Genomic DNA, 20717 nt, shown 5'->3' with positions numbered 1-20717 from the left:
CAACGTATTGACATCTTGCTGTCAACGCTCCAATCGTTAGCCAATCATATATTTGCGTTGTGAGAGCAACGCATAATTCAAACACTGTGGCTTAGCGGGTAGTCCCTATTTTTTTCGCTTCTCGCCTTGCCCCGCCTCCTCCCCCCACGCGTAATTTTTTTCGCTATAAGCTCGACGAACTCTTCGAAAAAAAATTCGCTTCAAGCTCGACGGACTCTGCGAAAAAATAGGGACTGCTCGTAGTCTAAAAATGTAGCTAAGGTAACGTAAGATAAATTTTATTTCGGGCCCAAGAGAGGCCCGCAACCCTAATCTTGACAGTGACATTTTACGCGTGCGCGCCACGTTAATAATAGGCGAATAGAAACCGGAAGTTGAAAATTTTGTTCTTCCACTAAGAACGATCGGAACGCGAAAAATGTGTCAATCACGATAGTTTGTCGTAACACCGGAAGAGAAAAATCTCTTCTCCAAGAACGATAAGAATGCGAAAAATGAGTCAATCTCTCAACAGTTTGTCACATAAGATCTACGCTTCTGTCACATGGAAGATTGCAAACATTACAATTTGTAGACGTTGTCTTATAGGTGTTGCTTTTGAGAAAATTTGCTGTGATTATATCACAGATAAAACAACGGCAAAGCGAATGATTCCAGCAACGGTTATTCTCGAGGAATTCGTTATATATAGCACTGACAACATAGCGAGTTTATCAACCGAGGAAAATCACATCTCAATTCACACCACGTGCTCGACTACACTTCACAATCAACTGTCAATCAAAATACAACTCTGACTGGTTTGCGGCCAGTTCGCGGCAATTATTAAAGCATGACGCGTTGCTCAGAATAATTGTCTTTAATTTGTCCAGAGATTTTTCATTAATCGCGCCACGTTAATAAAAGGCAAGCACAACATAGCGAGTTTACCGACTGAGAAAAACACATCTCAGTTCACACCGGGTGCTCGATTGCACTACACAAAACTGTGTAATCAACAACATAGATTGGTTCGCTGCAATAGGAAATGATAAAAACATGCATTCCTTGCGCGACGCGTTACTCGGAATACCATTGTCTTTTGTCCATTTTATCATTTATTTATCGACACTGCCATCTAACATTTATACGCACTCTCGTACCAGTACCTTTCAGTTCTAAGTGCGTCAAGGCCCGCACTTTTTAACCTGTGGTTACCACTGTTTATACAGATAATCATCAAAGCCAATACAATTTGTGCGGTGATGTTTAAAACCACTATTATACTACTTCTGAAAAAGGCTAATCTACTTGTAACTTAGGTTTGAGATAATATAAAGATATGTAAAATATATATTGATAACTTTATTCAATAGATAGTAACAATCTAATTGACCAAAGATCAACGCCACGTGAAAGATGTCAAGATGATACCTCGAGTTCAGTAAATATTTAATCCACTTTTAATAGTTGGAGACATGAGAACCGGCTTCCTGGGTTTAAAAACTCATGAAAACTGGTCGGAATTGCGGACGTTTTAATTTGCGGACTCGATTTTGCGTTGCAAAATAATTTTTAGTGCATGCATAGTGGAGCCCGGAGCCCGAAAGCCGATAATATGGAGCCCTGGAGCCCTGACATTTTCGTCTTGGAGCCCTGGAGCCCTGCATTTTTTAGCCCTGAATATAACACTAGCTGGAAAAAGGATTGACATAATAATCTATTAAAAATCACCACACCAGCTCTAATTAATGGCCCTGTTTATTAAAATAATTAACAAGCATTTCTGTCTTATCTAATGGCCCATCACATATTATTAGCCTCTTCCATTTATTCACTGTTAGGCCGTCCACACTGACCCGGGTAAATTTGAAAACGGAGAAATTTGAAAACGCCGCGTAAAATGTTTTCCGTCCAGATTAACCCGGGTAAATTTGAAAACGATACGCTTCATTAGTAAGTAAAAGTAAAAGTAAAGTCTTTATTTAATGAGGGTAGCACTAAAATAACATAAAAAATACTAACAAACCAGTGGCCCTCTAAAATTATTTACAATAAAATATAAAAATACACTATTTCACGCTCCAAGTCCAAACGCTCATTGGTGAGCGTTTTGAAACGGCGTTTTTGGTCACCGAAAACGCCGTTTCAGTGTGGACGGTTGGCCTAACCGGAGAAAAAAAGATGCGTTTTCAAATTTACCCGGGTCAGTGTGGACGGGGCCTTAGTGACACTTGCTAACTACGCCGGGGTATTTCGCTTTTCTACTTGGGGATTTCTTGGAATACTGGTAAACTTTTAGTTGATTTATGTTCGATTGAGCGCAACAAACCAAAAAGCCCTGTCCATTGGCCCATGACATAAAGCCATGACACCATCACTTAAAAATTAATGATAGTATTTCTTACTGAACATGTTAAGTACAGTAAGAATTTGTAAGTGTTTCATTTTATGGGCTACAAATTTATTTTTTAAGCCTTGATAAGAATTAAGTAAAGTTATAGCAACATTGCCATATCCCAAAAGCACAGTATTATACTAAGACTTTCAGATACACATTCAACACTGATTGTAAATAACAAAAGTCAATGTATTAAAGTTTGCATACACAGCTGCATGCAGTGTCTAAAATGGTATGAATTTGCTCACAAAAATTCCAGCTTTCAGTAAAGGAATTAAGCAATGAGATAAATAGAGATGTTTATTTACTCTGATTAAATAAACAGTCAGTTTACCTCCATCATGAATATCAATATGGGAGGCGCGGTGGCCTAATGGTTAGCGCGCCGGACTCCGGAGCGAGCGTTCCGGGTTCGAGCCCTGGCCGGGGTCACTGTGTTGTGTTCTTGGGCAAGACACTTTACTCTCATAGTGCCTCTCTCCACCCAGGTGTATAAATGGGTACCGGCGAAATAATGCTGGGGGGTTCCCTGCGATGGACTAGCATCCCATCCAGGGGGGAGTAGAAATACTCCTAGCTGCTTAATGCTAAGGAAACCGGGATAAGCTCCGGCAGTATGCGCCACTTTGGCTCGAAGCTGACCTTTATATATGAATATCAATAAACTGCATGCACTGAATCTATTTCACCCGGAGTAAACAAAATCTCAGGCGCTTCTTGCAAACTGCCATCACTTTCATTTTCATCTCGAAATTCCAGCAGCTGCTCTCCCACCACTGTAAAACAAAATAATCACATCACAACATGAACATTCTTAGATATATAATACCGTTTGATATTTCCGTTTTAACATGTATCGGGGTATCAATTTCAAGTGTTTGGTGTCCAGACCTGTATCGTGTTAAGCCCTGACCAAACGGCAGCGCAAGTAGACGCAAGTTGAAAACTTGCGTCTACTTGCGTCTCCGTTTGGCGGACTTGCGTGCACTTGCGGATCATGACTAATACACCACACGAGTACCACGAGTAACATACGGGTAACATACGAGTAACACACGGAACATACGGGTACATACGGTTACATACAGGTAACATACGAGTAACATACGGATACATACGAGTAACATACGGATACATACGGGTGCATGCCAGTTCCTATTTCATTTTATTTCATTTTATTTTTCATTTTTATTTTATGCAACAGAAGTAAACAAAACAAAACATACGGGCAATTACGGGTACATACAGGTAACATACGAGTATAATAATCGAATAATAATCGAAAAATCAATTATTGGTCATTAGATGTAACGTGGTAAATAATAAAGATGGTAAATTTTAAGCTCGGTAATAAATAATAAAGATAAGATGTTCTACATGACACGAGCATGGGACAAAGAAAAAATTCTGAGTCCCCGACGGGAATCGAACCCATGGCCTACCAGATACCGGTTGGGCGCTCTAACCAACTGAGCTACGAGAGACTCGTTGTGTTTCTCCATCGCACTCCTCTCCAAAAAGATTGCGTGACGAGCCCAAAGGACAAGGAACAAAAAAATGAAAAATAAAAATAAAATAAAATAAAATAAAGTGAAATGAAATAGGAACTGGTATGCACCCGTATGTGTCCTTATGTTACTCGTATGTTACGGGTAAGATCGTATGTAAGTGAATTCAAGAAGTTGAGCTATTGACCTTATAACATTTCAAATTCTTGATACGTCTTCAATACGTTTTGTCCTTTGCGCTCGTCACTTAACCTTATTGACGGGAAGGGGGGTGGGGGAGCATACTGATAAAAATGAAAAATAAAACAAAATAAAGGGAAATGAAAAAAGAACTGGTATGTTACTCGTATGCATCCGTATGTTACTCGTATGTATCCGTATGTTACTCGTGTGTATCCGTATGTTACTCGTATGTATCCGTATGTGCCCGTATGTTTCGTGTGTTACTCGTATGTTACCCGTATGTTGCTCGTAGTACTCGTGTGGTGTATTAGTCATGATCGCACTTGCGTTGGTCGAGATCAAATTTGCACTCTAGTTAACGCAATTTTTTCACGGTTTGGCCACCCATCGCAAGTCAACGCATTTTTTGCAGTTTACTTCAAATACTAAATTGCACTTCGAAGCATTTTTAATGACTTTTTGTAAACTTGCGTTGAGTGGCCAAACGGACACGCAAGTTTAGTCGCAAGTTGAACTTGCAACTACTTTTGACCACTTGCGTTAGAATCGAATATTTGGTTAGTGCAGGCTTTTATCGTGTTATTGGCTAGTTAAGAAATAAAGATTTTTATACGGTTTACTTAAAAACATAATTTATTGCATTGTATTACCAAAGTTTCGACTCAAAATTATATTTTTTCAAAATCTCAGCCTCGGGTTTATTCTTTAAATATTCTTATAAAAATTCGCAAATTTCAGCCTCGATATTCTTATTAACTATATTCTTATTAAATAGAAAGAGTTTATTGCGGTAAAGGGAACTGCAGGGAAGTGCGTGCTTTCTGTTTTGTTAACAGCTTTCTTGATTGGCTGTCAAGAGTAATTAATCAGAGGCCAGCTTGATCAAGGTTGTTAACACGTGTTGCGGACGTACTGTTCTGGTCTAAAGTTACATCAAGGCATTAGCAATGTTCACGTGGCTTCGCCTCTCTACTGGAATTCAATTAGGAACTCTTCTAGAAACTCAGCCAGCACTGAACTGAAAATCACCCCCGAGATCTCCACAGCTGACTCGATGGCTTTTATTACTAAATGTTTAAATGATACTTTCATTTGCCATGGAAAAGTTGTTCCGAGCACATTTTTGCAGTAGATATTGACAACGATCGCTGCAGGAGATGAGATGAGAAAAGACTAGGTGCGCAGTCTGATAGCTCTCACTTACAACTTGCCTGGCCTGAAGCACGCAAAGGCGTTGTTCCTTCTTTTAATTGACGGGCTACCTAAGACAGACCTTCTGTCTTTACATCAAGAGGAAGGTACAAATTCTTTCTGCTTTGTTTCTGATTGCTTTTACAATATTAATAATGATGGCCTTAGGTCTTAATGTTAGTCTTTTTGTTCGACGTAGACTTAGTGCCTCAATGCAAGTCGTTGAATGGTCTGAAAATTTGGAGAAATTCCGGAAATTAGTTTTTAAAAACATTTCGTCACCTTAAAATGAATTTAATGGAGATTCGAAAACATAACTTCGAAGATGAGCATAAATAGCGGTCTACTTCTGTAGGAAAATTGCAGTCCACGCTCCCACAAACTGAATAAGACAGTATTTTAAAATGACGATAACGAATACTCAGAATACTGAACCTTGTTTAATTTAATTTTTTTAATTTTTTGAAAAAGACAACACTTTCCAGTATGTGACAGTATGTGCGAACAGTCAACAACTCGTGAATTTTATATTTTCTAAAGTCAATACCACATTAGGTATGGTTCTGCAAAGAACACACGAAGGTGCGGTTAAAGTGATGCATGTACCGAGCACTTTGGATTTCAGTGTATCGATACACTTGCGCAGCTGGAATGTTTTTCGCCTCCCGCCGGCGAAAAACTCCGTAAACTCCGGAAAGACTCGAAAGTAAGGCAAATCAATGCGCATGCAATAATTTTGAACATTCAGAACATGTCAATTGTCCTAATTAGTACGAAAACGCGAAATTGTTCATGCTAAAATTCAACAACAAACCAATATAAATTCGATGCCCCTCAGTGTCTATACATGTAATTTGATCTCGCTAAATTTTCGCTTACGGAAAGAATTACCGCAAAAAAGAATAGGAAAAAAAAGCTCTTCCACATGCTTTTGGTGAAGGAAAAGGCGTAGATAGCTTAAATCTCACAAGCAAAATCAAAAATTCATGAATTTGCTTTTGACCTAATGCACAAAAACATATAATTTATGCATATACCTCAGCCTTAATCAGTCTTTGTGAAAGTTTTACGACTGCTTTACGATCAAAACAAGCGGCCAGAACGTTTCTTCTTAATACATCCATCTCTGAAGGCACGCAAAAGCAAGTTATCTGATTTTGATAATTTTAAACGTCAACAGGGATATTTTTCGTGCAGACACCTTGAAATGATTGGAATATAGCTTATTCAAACCGCTACAAGCGGATGTTCAGTACCGTATACTATTCAGCATAATAACCTAAGTACAATGCCGAGAAAAAACGATAATTCCTTAGATCAATAATGAGCTAAAAGCAGGTTTTTCATCGAAAGATTCGCAGAAGATGCAATATTTTGAACAAATAGTAGTTATTTCGCTCAAACTATACAAATAACAGCATGCATTGCGGTCGTAGACCGCACACTGCCTGGGGTGTAGCATGATAGTCATTATATTATACGAGTTTACCCCTGCAGAGCTTTATGGCTTTCATTATTAAATGTTTCAAAGATGCTCTCATTTGCCATGGAAAAGTTATTCAGAGCACATTTTTGGCAGTAAATATTGACAGTGATCGCTTTAGGGGGTGAGAAAATATTGTGTGCTCCGTGATCGCTCTTACTTAAAACTTACCTAATCTGAACCACGGAAAAGAGTTGTTTCTTCTATTAATCGTCAGGTTACCTAGGACAGACCCTCTGGGACTGCTCTCTCAAGAAAAAGGTACCAATCATTTTTTTTCTAATTGATTATAGCCTTAGGTTGCGAATGATAACTTTCTTTTCAGTGTTACAACGCATTGCAACATGTTGAACGGACGGAATATTTAGAAATAGTCCAGAAATTATTTTTTGAAAACATTTACATGAGTTAAATGGAGTTTCGACAGCATCATTTTCAAAATAAGTATAAACGGCGGCATTCTTCTGTACGACACTTGCAGTCCGCGCTCTCACATGCTGACTGATCTGATAGTATTTCAAAATGATGATCAACGAATACTCAGTCGTATTCAATTTTAAGTGAGGCTTTCGTCGTCTCTTATGATCAGTTTCTATTATCAAGCTTGAAAAAGACGTCACATTGCAGTATCAGCAAAGAGTCAATAACTTGTGAATTTTAATTTTTCTAGAGTTAAAATGCCATATTAGATGTAGTTCTGTAAACAACACGAAGGTGCGGTATAAGTGATACAAGCAAATTTTTCAATTATTTCGACCAAGTGACGTTATAATAAGTTAAAATAGAATCTGTTTTAACGAAAGATATTCTTCCGTCTAAACGAGCAATTTAATTTGAATTCCATTGTATCAATACAGTAGCCTACCTAAAATTTTACAAGTGTTTCACCTTAGCTAGGCCCAAACTCCGGGCAAGAGACTTCCGCCTGAGAGTTGGGCCAATCAATACCAGGAGCCATACAAAGAAAAGTAATTTCAACAGTAGACCATTGAATGACAGCATCTCAATTTATCTCGAACAGTTCCAAGACGTGAAATTGATCATGAGCAAGCACGCAAATATTTGAATTAAATTTAAAAATGTTAAATTGTAAATGAGCGGAATTAGCATTCACCACGAGTCAACTGAGTTCACTCAAAACTTGACGAACAAAGTCCAAAGCTAAGGTTGTCAGTATTTCCAAAGAACGTTTGGAAAGTATTTCCACAGGCGTATGAAAAGTCGCAAGATCCTATCAAAAGCCGCATCACAACACGCGTATTAGCAAACTACGAGAACTATGTTCCTTATGCAATTTGGAAATAATATTAATAAAAGGACCTCCTTTCCCTCACCCCCCCCCCCCCTAAAGAGATCGCATACAGTCTCTTCCCTCCCCTCCCCTCCCGTCCTCCATTTCTCTCTTCAATTTTAATTGTGTCATGGGCTCGAATCCTGTTCAAGCCTAACTCTTTTCAGGCTTTTTATGCAACTGTTTAACTTAACTGCGTACTAGAGCGTACACCTCTCTATTATGCCTCCCCTCCCAGAGTAATTTCTGTCATTTCTCTATTTACAGGTTCCAACATGTTTACAACGATTGCCTTAATTTTGCTCCTTCTTGATCTTCAACAAGGTACATGAAAATTGAACACCGTTTTCTTACAACTCACCATACGCCAGAACAAGAGTTGAAAGCAATGAAACATTTAAAAGATTGAACATGAAATAATCCATAATTCGGAGACTTAACAACTATAAAAAACACTAAGGATTTGTGTTGAGGCAAAACCCATCCTAATACATCTTTGTCGATTGTACACGGCAAACGTTACCACCACCAAAATCAGTACCACAACCACGACCAATGTTATTCCGTCACCATCAATTCACCAACAGTCAAACCATCACCACAAGTAAATCACCATCACCACTACCACCACAGACATTTTCAAAATCACCATTACCATGCATCACTATGGCCATCATCATAAATTGAAATTGCTATTCTTTTTAACATTAAATGTCAATTATAGGGACAGCTGATGACTGCTTCACGAAGCCTGTAGGAGTATCTGACCAAGTCAAAATTCCTGATAATCACATGACAGCTTCTTCTCAATATGGCGATGGCTACCAGCCGGCTTACGGTCGACTCAACGGAGACAGAGGCGATGGCTGGTGTGCCAAAGAATCTGCCAGGGATGACGACTGGCTGCAGGTTGATCTTGGCACAACTTTTCAAGTGTGTGCTGTTGCTTCCCAGGGAGACAGAAATGGCAATGAATGGGTCACGGACTTCAAGTTATCCTACTCATCGGATGGAAACGTCTGGGCACCTTATAAGGATGCAAATGGTGTAGAAGTGGTGAGGGGATGCAGTGCTTAACTTCAATACTGGTTAACTGTTATCGCCGGTCACAAGATAAATTTTATTCAAATAGAAAATCAGAGCGATGCAATGATTATGTCAAAAATCGATGACCACAATGGTTTTCAGCCACACTTCAAGCTGTATATAAGCATTCATGTTTCGTATAATTAGGTTCCGTTGTTTGTTTTTTGTTGAAAGGAATTCCACAGGCAAGGTGACAGCAACACTGTTGACCAACACAAGTTACCAGTGCCAGTGTCTGCAAGATACTTTCGTTTTCATCCAACCAAGCAACATAGTTGGAATTGTCTTAGGGTGGAGTTGTATGGCGGTAAGCGTGAGTTCTGAGTTCTTCTATCAATTAGACTATCAAGAAGTAAAGCAACGAAGGTAACATTGCCAGAAGTTATTACACCACATAATAATATACTATACACGTTTAAGGTTAATTTTCTATCTCTGTCTTACAGAATCATCGATATCGCCTACTACAACACAACCAGCCACAACAGGTAAAACAACAACTGTACAAAACAAGTTTATTGTATATAGTAGATGACCCCACAAGCATTGTGCTTTAAAATTTCATCGTGTATAAATAAAGGATGATGATGATTATGATAGAGAAAAAAAGCCTGATTATTCTAAGATTCCTTAGCTGCGAAGACGCAGTTTGAAAAAACTTAAACTTAACAGGTAAACTGGAGATTGTGCGGGACTTAAACAAGGCGTGCTTTCTTTCCATTTGTTAACCTTGGTTGCCAGTTACTGAAACTAAGTCATGAAAGGTCATGCACTCCATGCACTCCACGCACTCCAGGAGACAAAATTAACACTCACATTGTAAAAAGGTTCGCGCCGTGCCTTCTGTAAGAAACAGCATTTCAGTATTTAAGAGAGGATTTATTAGAATCAAAACACGCCGATTGCGTCGAGTCTGACAACGTTCTGCGACGTCCCTGTAATCTGAGAGCACTGGTTGTGCAATGACGCATGAATACATTTGATTGTCTGAATCATCAATAATAACAGAAACTCATGTGGTTAGATATCACAAAACAAGTCACGCAACTTGTCACAGCTTCCCTATTCTCTAATTTTGAAAAAAGTTAACTGAGGACACACTCCTATATGAGTCTCAAACAAAACGTTCTCCTTATGGAGTGATAAAGTCTTTGAGCCACCCAGGAGGCTTCGTTTGTCGCTGTGACCTCCGCGGGCCAACGGTTTCACTTGGTACTGATGCAGGGTAGTTCTCAGGTGAGGCAGTAATTTCGGCTTCGTCCCTTATCGGTGTCAGGTTGTCCGGGAAACACACGTCCTCTGGCAAGGTAGCCTCGTTTGGCTCGCCTGCTTTCATCAGCTGCCTTCGATTTCTACTGTAAACTGCGTTTCCTACTTGAACCCTGAAGCTCCTGGGTCCTGCTGTTGCTGCGCATGTTCCAGGACTCCACGTTTTCTCACCAGGTAGTTTCATGCGCACCGTGTCGCCGATACTGATTGGCTCCAAAGGTTTAGCTTGCTTGTTATAGTAGAACAGTTGCCGCTGCTTTGTACCTAGCAGTTTGCGACTATCTTCTTCTATGGGAAAGTTGGGCTGCAATAGGGAGCCTGCTACTGGGAGCAGTGTCTTACAGCGGCGACCCATCAAACGTTGAGCAGGGCTGGTTCCAATTCCAGCTGTGGGCGTGTTGCGCCAGTCCAACAATGCTTGAAATTCTGACGTTCCGGATGCCTTGCACTTTCTAAACAGATTCTTGACAGTCTGGACTGCTTTCTCTGCCTTTCCATTTGATTGGGGATAGGTTGGCGACGACGTCTTGTGTTCAAACGACCATGTCTTTGCGAAAACTGTGAACTCGGCAGAGGAGAACTGCGGACCATTGTCCGTGACTAAGGTGTCGGGTACACCAAATCTTGCAAATATTGCTTTCAGCTCCCTGATTATGGCCCGAGAGGTGAGGTTGCTCAGGCGAGCTACCTCGATAAAGTTACTGTAGTAGTCACTGACAACTAATAATACTCTGTTGTCAATCTCACAGAGGTCAGCAGCGACTTTAGCCCAGGGCCGTGCGATGAACTCGTGCTGCAGTATAGGTTCTTTCCCCTGGCCAGCGCGATGAGTCAGACAGATGTCACACTTGGAGATGTACTCCTTGATATCCGTGGTCATACGTGGCCAATACAGGGTTTCTCTCGCACGGCGTATGCATCCTTCAATGCCAATGTGAGTCGCGTGTGTCTGCTCCATAAGTTCCTTCCTCAGAACTGCAGGAATGACAATCTGCTGACCTTTAAAGACCAGTTCATCCTGGATGGTTAATTCACCACGCACGTCAAAGTAGGGGCGCACACATTCGGGAGCCTGTGCTCTGTTTTCTGGCCATCCACTTCTGATGATGTCCCGTAGCTTCTGCTGTACTGGGTCATCTGCTGCTGCATTTTTCAGCTGTTGCCAACGGTCACCAGTCACCGGGAGCCAGACACGGTGATCTATGTCTTCTAACTCTCTTGAAAACTCGGTAGCATTCACCTCTGGCAGGTAGGCGCGACTCAGTGTATCTGCCAGAAGCTTTCACTTGTAAATTGTATTTCTGCAGGCGCAACAACATCCGCTGCAGACGCTTTGGGGCTGCGGCCAGTGGCTTAATGAAGATCGGCTCCAACGGTTTATGGTCTGTCTCTACGTTTTCCAGGTCTTTGCCATAGACATAAGCATCAAAACGATCACAAGCGAAGACAATCGCGAGCAGTTCCTTTTCGATTTGAGCGTAACGTGTCTCGGCCGGTGTCAGTGCTCGTGAGGCGTAGGCGACGGGCTGTCCATTCTGCATTAGCGTTGCACCAAGCCCAGACTGAGACGCATCACACTGTAATGTGACCTCTTCCTTAAGATTGTAATAACGTAGGACTGGGGTGCGCGTCACCATTTCTTTCAGTTTCTCGAACGCAATCTGTTGCGCGTCATTCCAGGCAAACACTACATTAGACTGCGTTAAGTCTCTTAACGGCTTGGTGGCGTCCAACAGGTGTGGAAGGAACTTGGCGAGGTACTGGGCCAGTCCCAGAAGTCGTTGAACACCAAGCTTGTCTGTTAGGGGTGGCATCTCGACAATAGCTCGAATTTTGGCAGGGTCTACTTCTAGTCCCTGATCGGTTGCCATGTGTCCGATGAACAGCACTTGCGACTGTCGCAACTTCAACTTCTCTGGGTTTAGGCGAACATTCTTTGCTTGGAATCGCTTGAGGAACTCAAGGAGAGTTTTGTCATGGTCTCGTGTCGCTTCCTCAAATGTATTCCCATATCCAACTGCAATAAAATCATCGGCCACAACTTCAACCCCAGCCAAACCTTCAATGAGCTCGTGCATTTTCCTTTGAAACACTTCTGGAGCTGATGAGATGCCAAATGGCATGCGCTTCCAGCGATAGCGGCCAAAAGGTGTTTGAAAGGTCGTCAGATATGATGATTCTTCGTCTAAGCTTACATGCCAGAAACCATTCCTAACATCCATGACCGTGAAGACCTTTGCTCCATGAAGGCGTGTTGCGATGTCTCCTACTTGTCACACCTTCATGGCACCGGCTGTCGTAAAACGTGAAGAACATTTGCCTGCAAATCGACAGACGTAAAAAGCACAAATATTGCACAAGTGCTTTCTACACTTTTTGGGGGAAAGTATTATTGGACGGCTTTCCAGAGATGTAAAATGTCTGATTCAATTTTGCTTTATAGCGTTAACCAGTAGCTTTTGAATACAAAAACACAATCAACAGCTTTCTTTAGTAACTTTTAGTGCCATCAACATTTCAGTGTTTTTATATCGATGACTGTTTGCCCTCAGAACCAGCGGATGACTGCTTCACGAAGCCTGTAGGAGTATCTGATCAAGCCAAAATTCCTGATCATCAGATGACAGCTTCCTCTCAATATGGCGATGGTTACCAGCCCGCTTACGGTCGACTCAACGGAGACAGAGGCGATGGCTGGTGTGCCAAAGAATCTGCCAGGGATGACGACTGGCTGCAAGTTGATCTTGGCACAACTTTTCAAGTGTGTGCTGTTGCTTCCCAGGGAGACAGGAATGGCAATGAATGGGTCACGGACTTCAAGGTGTCTTACTCATCGGATGGAAACGTCTGGACACCTTATAAGGATGCAAATGGTGTAGAAGTGGTGAGGGGATTCAGTGCTTAACTTCAATACTGGTTAACTGTTATCGCCGGTCACAAGATAAATTTTATTCAAATAGAAAATCCGAGCGATGCAATGATTATGTCAAAAGTCGATAACCACAATAGTTGTCAGCTGCACTTCAAGCTGTATATAAGCATTCATGTTTCGTATAATTAGGTTCCGTTGTTTGTTTTTTGTTGAAAGGAATTCCACAGGCAAGGTGACAGCAACACTGTTGACCAACACAAGTTTCCAGTGTCAGTGTCTGCAAGATACTTTCGTTTTCATCCAACCAAGCAACATAGTTGGAATTGTCTAAGAGTGGAGTTGTATGGCGGTAAGCGTGAGTTCTCAGTTCTTCTATCAATTAGCTATCTGCAAGTAAAGCAACGTATGTCTGCGTTATCTACGAAAATTTTCCACAATTGCTCACCAGATGTTTGAAGTCTATTAAGTTAATAGACACACTATAACACTGCCGTAAGTTAGTGCACCACATAATAATATACTACACACGTTTAAGCTCAGTTTTCTATCTCTGTCTTACAGAATCATCGACATCGCCTGCTACAACACAACCAGCCACAACAGGTAAAACAACAACAGTACAAAACAAGTTTATTATATATAGCACACGACCCCACAAGCATTGTGCTTTAAAATTCCATCGTGTATAAATAAAAAAATGATGATGATGATAATGATGATGATGGTGATGATGATGATGATTATAGAAAACAAAAGCATTATTTTGTAAGATTCCTTAGCTGCGAAGGCGCAGTTTGAAAAAACTTAAACTTAACAGGTACACTGGAGGTCGAGAGGCACATAAACAAGGCGTGCTTTCTTTCCTTTGTTAACCTTGTTTGGTTACTGACAGTAAGTCATGAAAGGTCATGCACTCCACGCACTGAAGCAGACAAAATTAATACACACATAGTAAAAAAGTTCGCGCTATGTCTTCATGGCACCGGCTGTCGTAAAACGTGACGAACATTTGCCTGCAACACGACAGACTTTAAAAGCACAAATATTGCATAATTGCTTTCTACACTTTTTAGGGGGAGGCATTATTGGAGGACTTTCCAGAGATGTAAAATGTAAAATGCCTCTGATTCAATTTTGAATCATTAGCGTTAACCAGTAGTTTTCGAATATAAAAACACTATCAACAGCTATCTCTAGTGCCTTTTAGTGCCATTAACATTTCAGTGTTTTTATATCAATAAAAATAACTGCTTGCCTTCAGAACCAGCGGATGATTGCTTCGTGAAGCCTGTAGGAGTATCTGACCAAGCCAAAATTCCTGATCATCAGATGACAGCTTCTTCTCAATATGGCGATGGTTACCAGCCCGCTTACGGTCGACTCAACGGAAACAGAGGCGATGGCTGGTGTGCCAAAGAATCTGCCAGGAATGACGACTGGCTGCAAGTTGATCTTGGCACAACTTTTCAAGTGTGTGCTATTGCTTCCCAGGGAGACAGAAATGGCAATGAATGGGTCACGGACTTCAAGTTGTCTTACTCATCGGATGGAAACGTCTGGACACCTTATAAGGATGCAAATGGTGTAGAAGTGGTGAGAGTTTACCACTGCTTAACTTCAATACTGGTTAATTATTATTGCGGATCACGTCGTTAATTTTATTCAAATAGAAAATCAGAGCGATGCAATGATTATGTCAAAAATCGATAACCACAATCGTTTTCAGCCACACTTCAAGCTGTATATAAGCATTCATGTTTCGTAAAATGAGGTTCCGTTCTTTGATTTTTGTTGAAAGGAATTCCACAGGCAAGGTGACAGCAACACTGTTGACCAACACAAGTTACCAGTTCCAGTGTCTGCAAGATACTTCCGTTTTCATCCAACCAAGCAACATAGTTGGAATTGTCTTAGGGTGGAGTTGTATGGCGGTAAGCATGAGATCTCAGTTCTTCTATTAATTAGACTATCTAGAAGTAAAGCAACAAAGGCAACATTGCCAGAAGTTATTACACCACATAATAATATTCACGTTTAAGGTTAATTTTCTATCTTTGTCTTACAGAATCATCGATATCGCCTACTACAACACAACCAGCCACAACAGGTAAAACAACAACAGTACAAGATCAGTTTATTATATATTATAGTAGACGACTCCAAAAGCATTGTGCTTTAAAATTTCATCGTGTATAAATAAAGGATGATGATGATTATGATTAGAGAAGAAAAGCCTGATTATTGTAAGATTGCTTAGCTGCGAAGGCGCAGTTTGAAAAAAACTTAAACTTAACAGGTAAACTGGAGATTGTGCGGGACTTAAACAAGGCGTGCTTTCTTTTCATTTGTTAACCTTCAGGTTGCCAGTTACTGAAAGTAAGTCATGAAAGGTCATGCACTCCACGCACTCCAGGAGACAAGATTAACACTCATATTGTAAAAAGGTTCGCGCCGTGCCTTCATGGCACCGGCTGTCGTAAAACGTGAAGAACATTTAACTGCAAATTGACAGACGTAAAAAGCACAAATAGTGCACGAGTGCTTTCTACACCTTTTGGGGGAAAGTATTATTGGACGGCTTTCAGAGATGTAAAATGTTTCTGATTCAATTTTGCTTCATAGCGTTAACCAGTAGTTTTCGAGTACAAAAACACCATCAACAGCTTTCTTTAGTAACTTTTAGTGCCATCAACATTTCAGTGTTTTTATATCGATAACTGTTTGCCTTCAGAACCCGCGGATGACTGCTTCACGAAGCCTGTAGGAGTATCTGACCAAGCCAAAATTCCTGATCATCAGATGACAGCTTCTTCTCAATATGGCGATGGTTACCAGCCCGCTTACGGTCGATTCAACGGAGACAGAGGCGATGGCTGGTGTGCCAAAGAATCTGCCAGGGATGACGACTGGCTGCAGGTTGATCTTGGCACAACTTTTCAAGTGTGTGCTGTTGCTTCCCAGGGAGACAGAAATGGCAATGAATGGGTCACGGACTTCAAGTTGTCTTACTCATCGGATGGAAACGTCTGGACACCTTATAAGGATGCAAATGGTGTAGAAGTGGTGAGAGTTTACCACTGCTTAACTTCAATACTGGTTAATTATTATTGCGGATCACGTCGTTAATTTTATTCAAATAGAAAATCAGAGCGATGCAATGATTATGTCGAAAATCGATAACTACAATCGTTTTCAGCCACACTTCAAGCTGTATATAAGCATTCATGTTTCGTAAAATGAGGTTCCGTTGTTTGATTTTTGTTGAAAGGAATTCCACAGGCAAGGTGACAGCAACACTGTTGATCAACACCAGTTACCAGTGCCAGTGTCTGCAAGATACTTTCGTTTTCATCCAACCAAGCAGCATAGTTGGAATTGTCTAAGAGTGGAGTTGTATGGCGGTAAGCGTGAGTTCTCAGTTCTTCTATCAATTAGCTATCTGCAAGTAAAGCAACGTATGTCTGCGTTATCTACGAAATTTTTCCACAATTGCTCACCAGATGTTTGAAGTCTATTAAGTTAATAGACACACTATAACACTGCTGTAAGTTAGTGCACCACATAATAATATACTACACACGTTTAAGCTCAGTTTTCTATCTCTGTCTTACAGAATCATCGACATCGCCTGCTACAACACAACCAGCCACAACAGGTAAAACAACAACAGTACAAAACAAGTTTATTATATATAGCACACGACCCTACAAGTATTGTGCTTTACAATTTCATCGCGTATATATAAAGGACGATGATGATGATAATGACGATGATGGTGATGCATGATGATGATTATAGAGAACAAAAGCCTGATTATTGTAAGATTTCTTAGCTGTGAAGACGCATTTTGAAAAAACGTAAACTTAACAGGTACACTGGAGGTCGAGAGGCACATAAACAAGGCGTGCTTTCTTTCCTTTGTTAACCTTGTTTGGTTACTGACAGTAAGTCATGAAAGGTCATGCACTCCACGCACTGAAGCAGACAAAATTAATACACACATAGTAAAAAAGTTCGCGCTATGTCTTCATGGCACCGGCTGTCGTAAAACGTGACGAACATTTGCCTGCAACACGACAGACTTTAAAAGCACAAATATTGCATAATTGCTTTCTACACTTTTTAGGGGGAGGCATTATTGGAGGACTTTCCAGAGATGTAAAATGTAAAATGCCTCTGATTCAATTTTGAATCATTAGCGTTAACCAGTAGTTTTCGAATATAAAAACACTATCAACAGCTATCTCTAGTGCCTTTTAGTGCCATTAACATTTCAGTGTTTTTATATCAATAAAAATAACTGCTTGCCTTCAGAACCAGCGGATGATTGCTTCGTGAAGCCTGTAGGAGTATCTGACCAAGCCAAAATTCCTGATCATCAGATGACAGCTTCTTCTCAATATGGCGATGGTTACCAGCCCGCTTACGGTCGACTCAACGGAAACAGAGGCGATGGCTGGTGTGCCAAAGAATCTGCCAGGAATGACGACTGGCTGCAAGTTGATCTTGGCACAACTTTTCAAGTGTGTGCTGTTGCTTCCCAGGGAGACAGAAATGGCAATGAATGGGTCACGGACTTCAAGTTGTCTTACTCATCGGATGGAAACGTCTGGACACCTTATAAAGATGCAAATGGTGTAGAAGTGGTGAGGGGATGCACTGCTTAACTTCAATACTGGTTAACTGTAATCGCCGGTAACGAGATAAATTTTATTCAAATAGAAAATCAGAGCAATGCAATGATTATGTCAAAAATCGATAACCACAATCGTTTTCAGCCACACTTCAAGCTGTATATCTGGCATGATTTCTTAAAACCAGGTTAATGAAATTTTCACCGTTTTAAGCGCAAATCGCTGTAAACGCGTCCAAAGTAGACGATATAAAATTTAAAGTGAAGGTCAGTCTTTTTTTTTCTCTTCTCCTCTCTCTTATCTGCCTTTCGGCGCTGTTGTTCATTTTTTTTCTCGGCATGTTTTTGGCCATATCGCAGTGTAAAGTACGTGGTCAAAAACACGCAGGTCACTTTTTCAGTGACCATGTTAAAGAAATCCAGTTAGATATAAGCATTCATGTTTCGTGAAATGAGGTTTCGTTGCATGTTTGATTTTTGTTGAAAGGAATTCCACAGGCAAGGTGACAGCAACACTGTTGACCAACACAAGTTACCAGTTCCAGTGTCTGCAAGATACTTCCGCTTTCATCCTACCAAGCAACATAGTTGGAATTGTCTTAGAGTGGAGTTATATGGCGGTAAGCGTGAGTTCTCAGTTCTTCTATCAATTATATAATCTGGAAGTAAGGCAACGTAGGTCTGTGTTAATCTTAGAAAATACTCCACATGGTTTCAGGATCTACTCAGTTAATGGTTACATGACATTGCTGGAAATTGTTATATCAAATAATAAATGAAACATTAACCTTTGGAAAACCCTCAGTTAAAGCCCTACTTTTATGACTCAATAGCAACACATGAAGTGGCACGAGCTATCGATGTAATGATGGCGCGAGCCAAAAGGATGTGCATTTTGATAACGAAAATAAACGAGTGATTTACTTTGTTTTGGTCACAGTGTTTTCAAGAAGAAAAGAAAACATTTTTCCCGTGTTTCTATCGAGAACATTTGTAAACTGTTTGGGAGAACTCCAAAAATCTGTGGAAATACTCACCACCGGCTTGTGCTCCACTCGAGTTTTCATAACGTGCTAGGAACACGTAAAATGTATTCTATTCTTAATTGAAGCTCAGTTTGCGATTTTTGTTTCACAGCACCATCAACATCGCCTCCTACAACACAACCAACCACACAATGTAAAATAACTGTAGAAAGGGAATGAAGAAAATAAAGAGCCTGTTCGCTGTAACATTCTTCAGCTATTATGTCGCATATTGAAAAAATATAAACTGGTCTAGTGGGGGAAGAGAGGAAAATATTTGTAGCTTTTAAGGTTAAACAGGTTTCACTATGCGTAAAAGCTGCCAGTTTTTATTAGTTTATATTGTTATTTAAACTAGTGTAATCAAACTGTACTGTTTGGAGGCAAATTGGTTCAATGGTAATGCGTTTGATTCTTCAAGACACTTTGCTCTCACTGTGTCTCTCGTCTCCCAGGAGCATAATTTGGTACTGGCAAAGTGTTTAGGTTACTTAAAAAAAACATATGCGATTGACTGTGATCGCCTCATTCTACGGAAAGCGGCGTAAAACATCAGACTGCGTAGAAAGCCATCTATCCTAGGCTTGTGAACTTATTTCCGTTATTTTGTCAACAGAACCACCATCAACAATTCCTCCAACAGAGCCAACCACACCAGGTAAATAGAAAACAAATAATAAGGTGTATACCTTTGCTGGTTTATCTTTTTCTGATCTTTATTTTCCGTTTTGCAAGAAAGCCATGGTGTGCGCAAAAAATGTTAATGTTGTTTTGTAGTTGTCATGCACAGGCAAGCCACTGAAATAGAGGAAACAAATTTTGAAAATGAACATAACATGGTTAAAAATCCCAGCTGGCAGGAGGCATACCAGTTAGCTATTATATACAAAGCGTGACTGAGGATTTGAGCGAGGGGCGACCGAGAACAAATCCAGCTAGTAGCAATGTGGAGGGGTTGAACCCAGGACCCACGGATTACAACACCAGCGCCCTAGACCATGCACTCGGCTACTTCACATTGTGTGTCACATTACTTTTGGCAATCATCCAAGACAAGAGATAAAATGTTAGCCTTTCTTCTCGTATCAACTCGCCATAAAATCTTGTTATTTATTACATTTATACATTAAAGCTCAGAAATACCCACAGAATTTTCTCCTGGAATTCACACGCACCAACCTTTAAGCCTTCACCTTCACTACTAACCTTCAAAAACCCTATTCTTGGTTTTCATGTTACGTCATAAAATTCTGAAATCAAAATTCACTAGGCCTAGTAAATTTTCGTTGTCATTAGGCGAAAGATAAACTAAAAATATATATTTTTGCAAATTTCCAGATCGATAGTGTCATTCGTTGTTAAAACAGAGCATTTTGAATATTTGAGTTCTCCGTCGTATGTGACATCAAGCTGAGTGCCGTGACAAAGCTGTTTTGTTTGAAAAAGGCCTTTCCTTTCCATTTTGTGCAGATCGAACATTTCAGATATAATAAGTGGTGTTTATGTGAAAGTGTACTAGCTCTTAAACCAAGGATAGCCGCTGTTGTAAACAGAATTGAGTTCCAGATGGTTTCTCTGACATTACGGCGGCCATTACTGTGTCCCTCGGAAGGACACAGTTATGGCGTCTCCATACTAAGCTTTATAAATTTGCGTGGAAAGGTTCGGCAAATAACTCGCGAACGGTACACCGCACAGACCCGAAACTTGGAGAAATTGTTTATCTATTTATCATCTATAATATTTGAAATTCATAGCTTCTGTAGTTGAATGGTTTCGAATTTATTTTTTGATTG

General features: G+C 40.4%; 1 protein-coding gene across 4 annotated transcripts in view; it reads left to right on the top strand.

Annotated features, from left to right (window-relative positions):
* Window positions 1-5257: 5257 nt before the first annotated feature.
* The window catches only part of LOC144646163 (uncharacterized), a 51230-nt gene continuing 35770 nt past the window's right edge, over window positions 5258-20717 (top strand). The window contains exons 1-18 of one of the 4 annotated variants that reach the window (XM_078505702.1): window positions 5258-5369; window positions 6963-7006; window positions 8304-8360; window positions 8761-9092; window positions 9297-9429; window positions 9569-9610; window positions 12944-13275; window positions 13480-13612; window positions 13825-13866; window positions 14525-14856; window positions 15062-15194; window positions 15329-15370; window positions 15995-16326; window positions 16532-16664; window positions 16877-16918; window positions 17578-17909; window positions 18384-18522; window positions 19538-19579. In XM_078505702.1, the coding sequence (XP_078361828.1) occupies window positions 8312-8360; window positions 8761-9092; window positions 9297-9429; window positions 9569-9610; window positions 12944-13275; window positions 13480-13612; window positions 13825-13866; window positions 14525-14856; window positions 15062-15194; window positions 15329-15370; window positions 15995-16326; window positions 16532-16664; window positions 16877-16918; window positions 17578-17909; window positions 18384-18522; window positions 19538-19579 (2590 nt within the window). In that variant the 5' untranslated portion in view covers window positions 5258-5369; window positions 6963-7006; window positions 8304-8311. The remainder of the gene's footprint in view (window positions 5370-6962; window positions 7007-8303; window positions 8361-8760; window positions 9093-9296; window positions 9430-9568; window positions 9611-12943; window positions 13276-13479; window positions 13613-13824; window positions 13867-14524; window positions 14857-15061; window positions 15195-15328; window positions 15371-15994; window positions 16327-16531; window positions 16665-16876; window positions 16919-17577; window positions 17910-18383; window positions 18523-19537; window positions 19580-20717) is intronic. The other 3 variants (XM_078505701.1, XM_078505703.1, XM_078505700.1) reach the window with 3 other exon arrangements.

This window comes from Oculina patagonica, chromosome 3, assembly GCF_052425735.1.
Source record: "Oculina patagonica isolate OP01 chromosome 3, crgOcupat, whole genome shotgun sequence".
NCBI classification, from domain to species: Eukaryota; Metazoa; Cnidaria; class Anthozoa; order Scleractinia; family Oculinidae; genus Oculina; species Oculina patagonica.
This window is presented reverse-complemented; position numbering and strand designations above follow the sequence as displayed.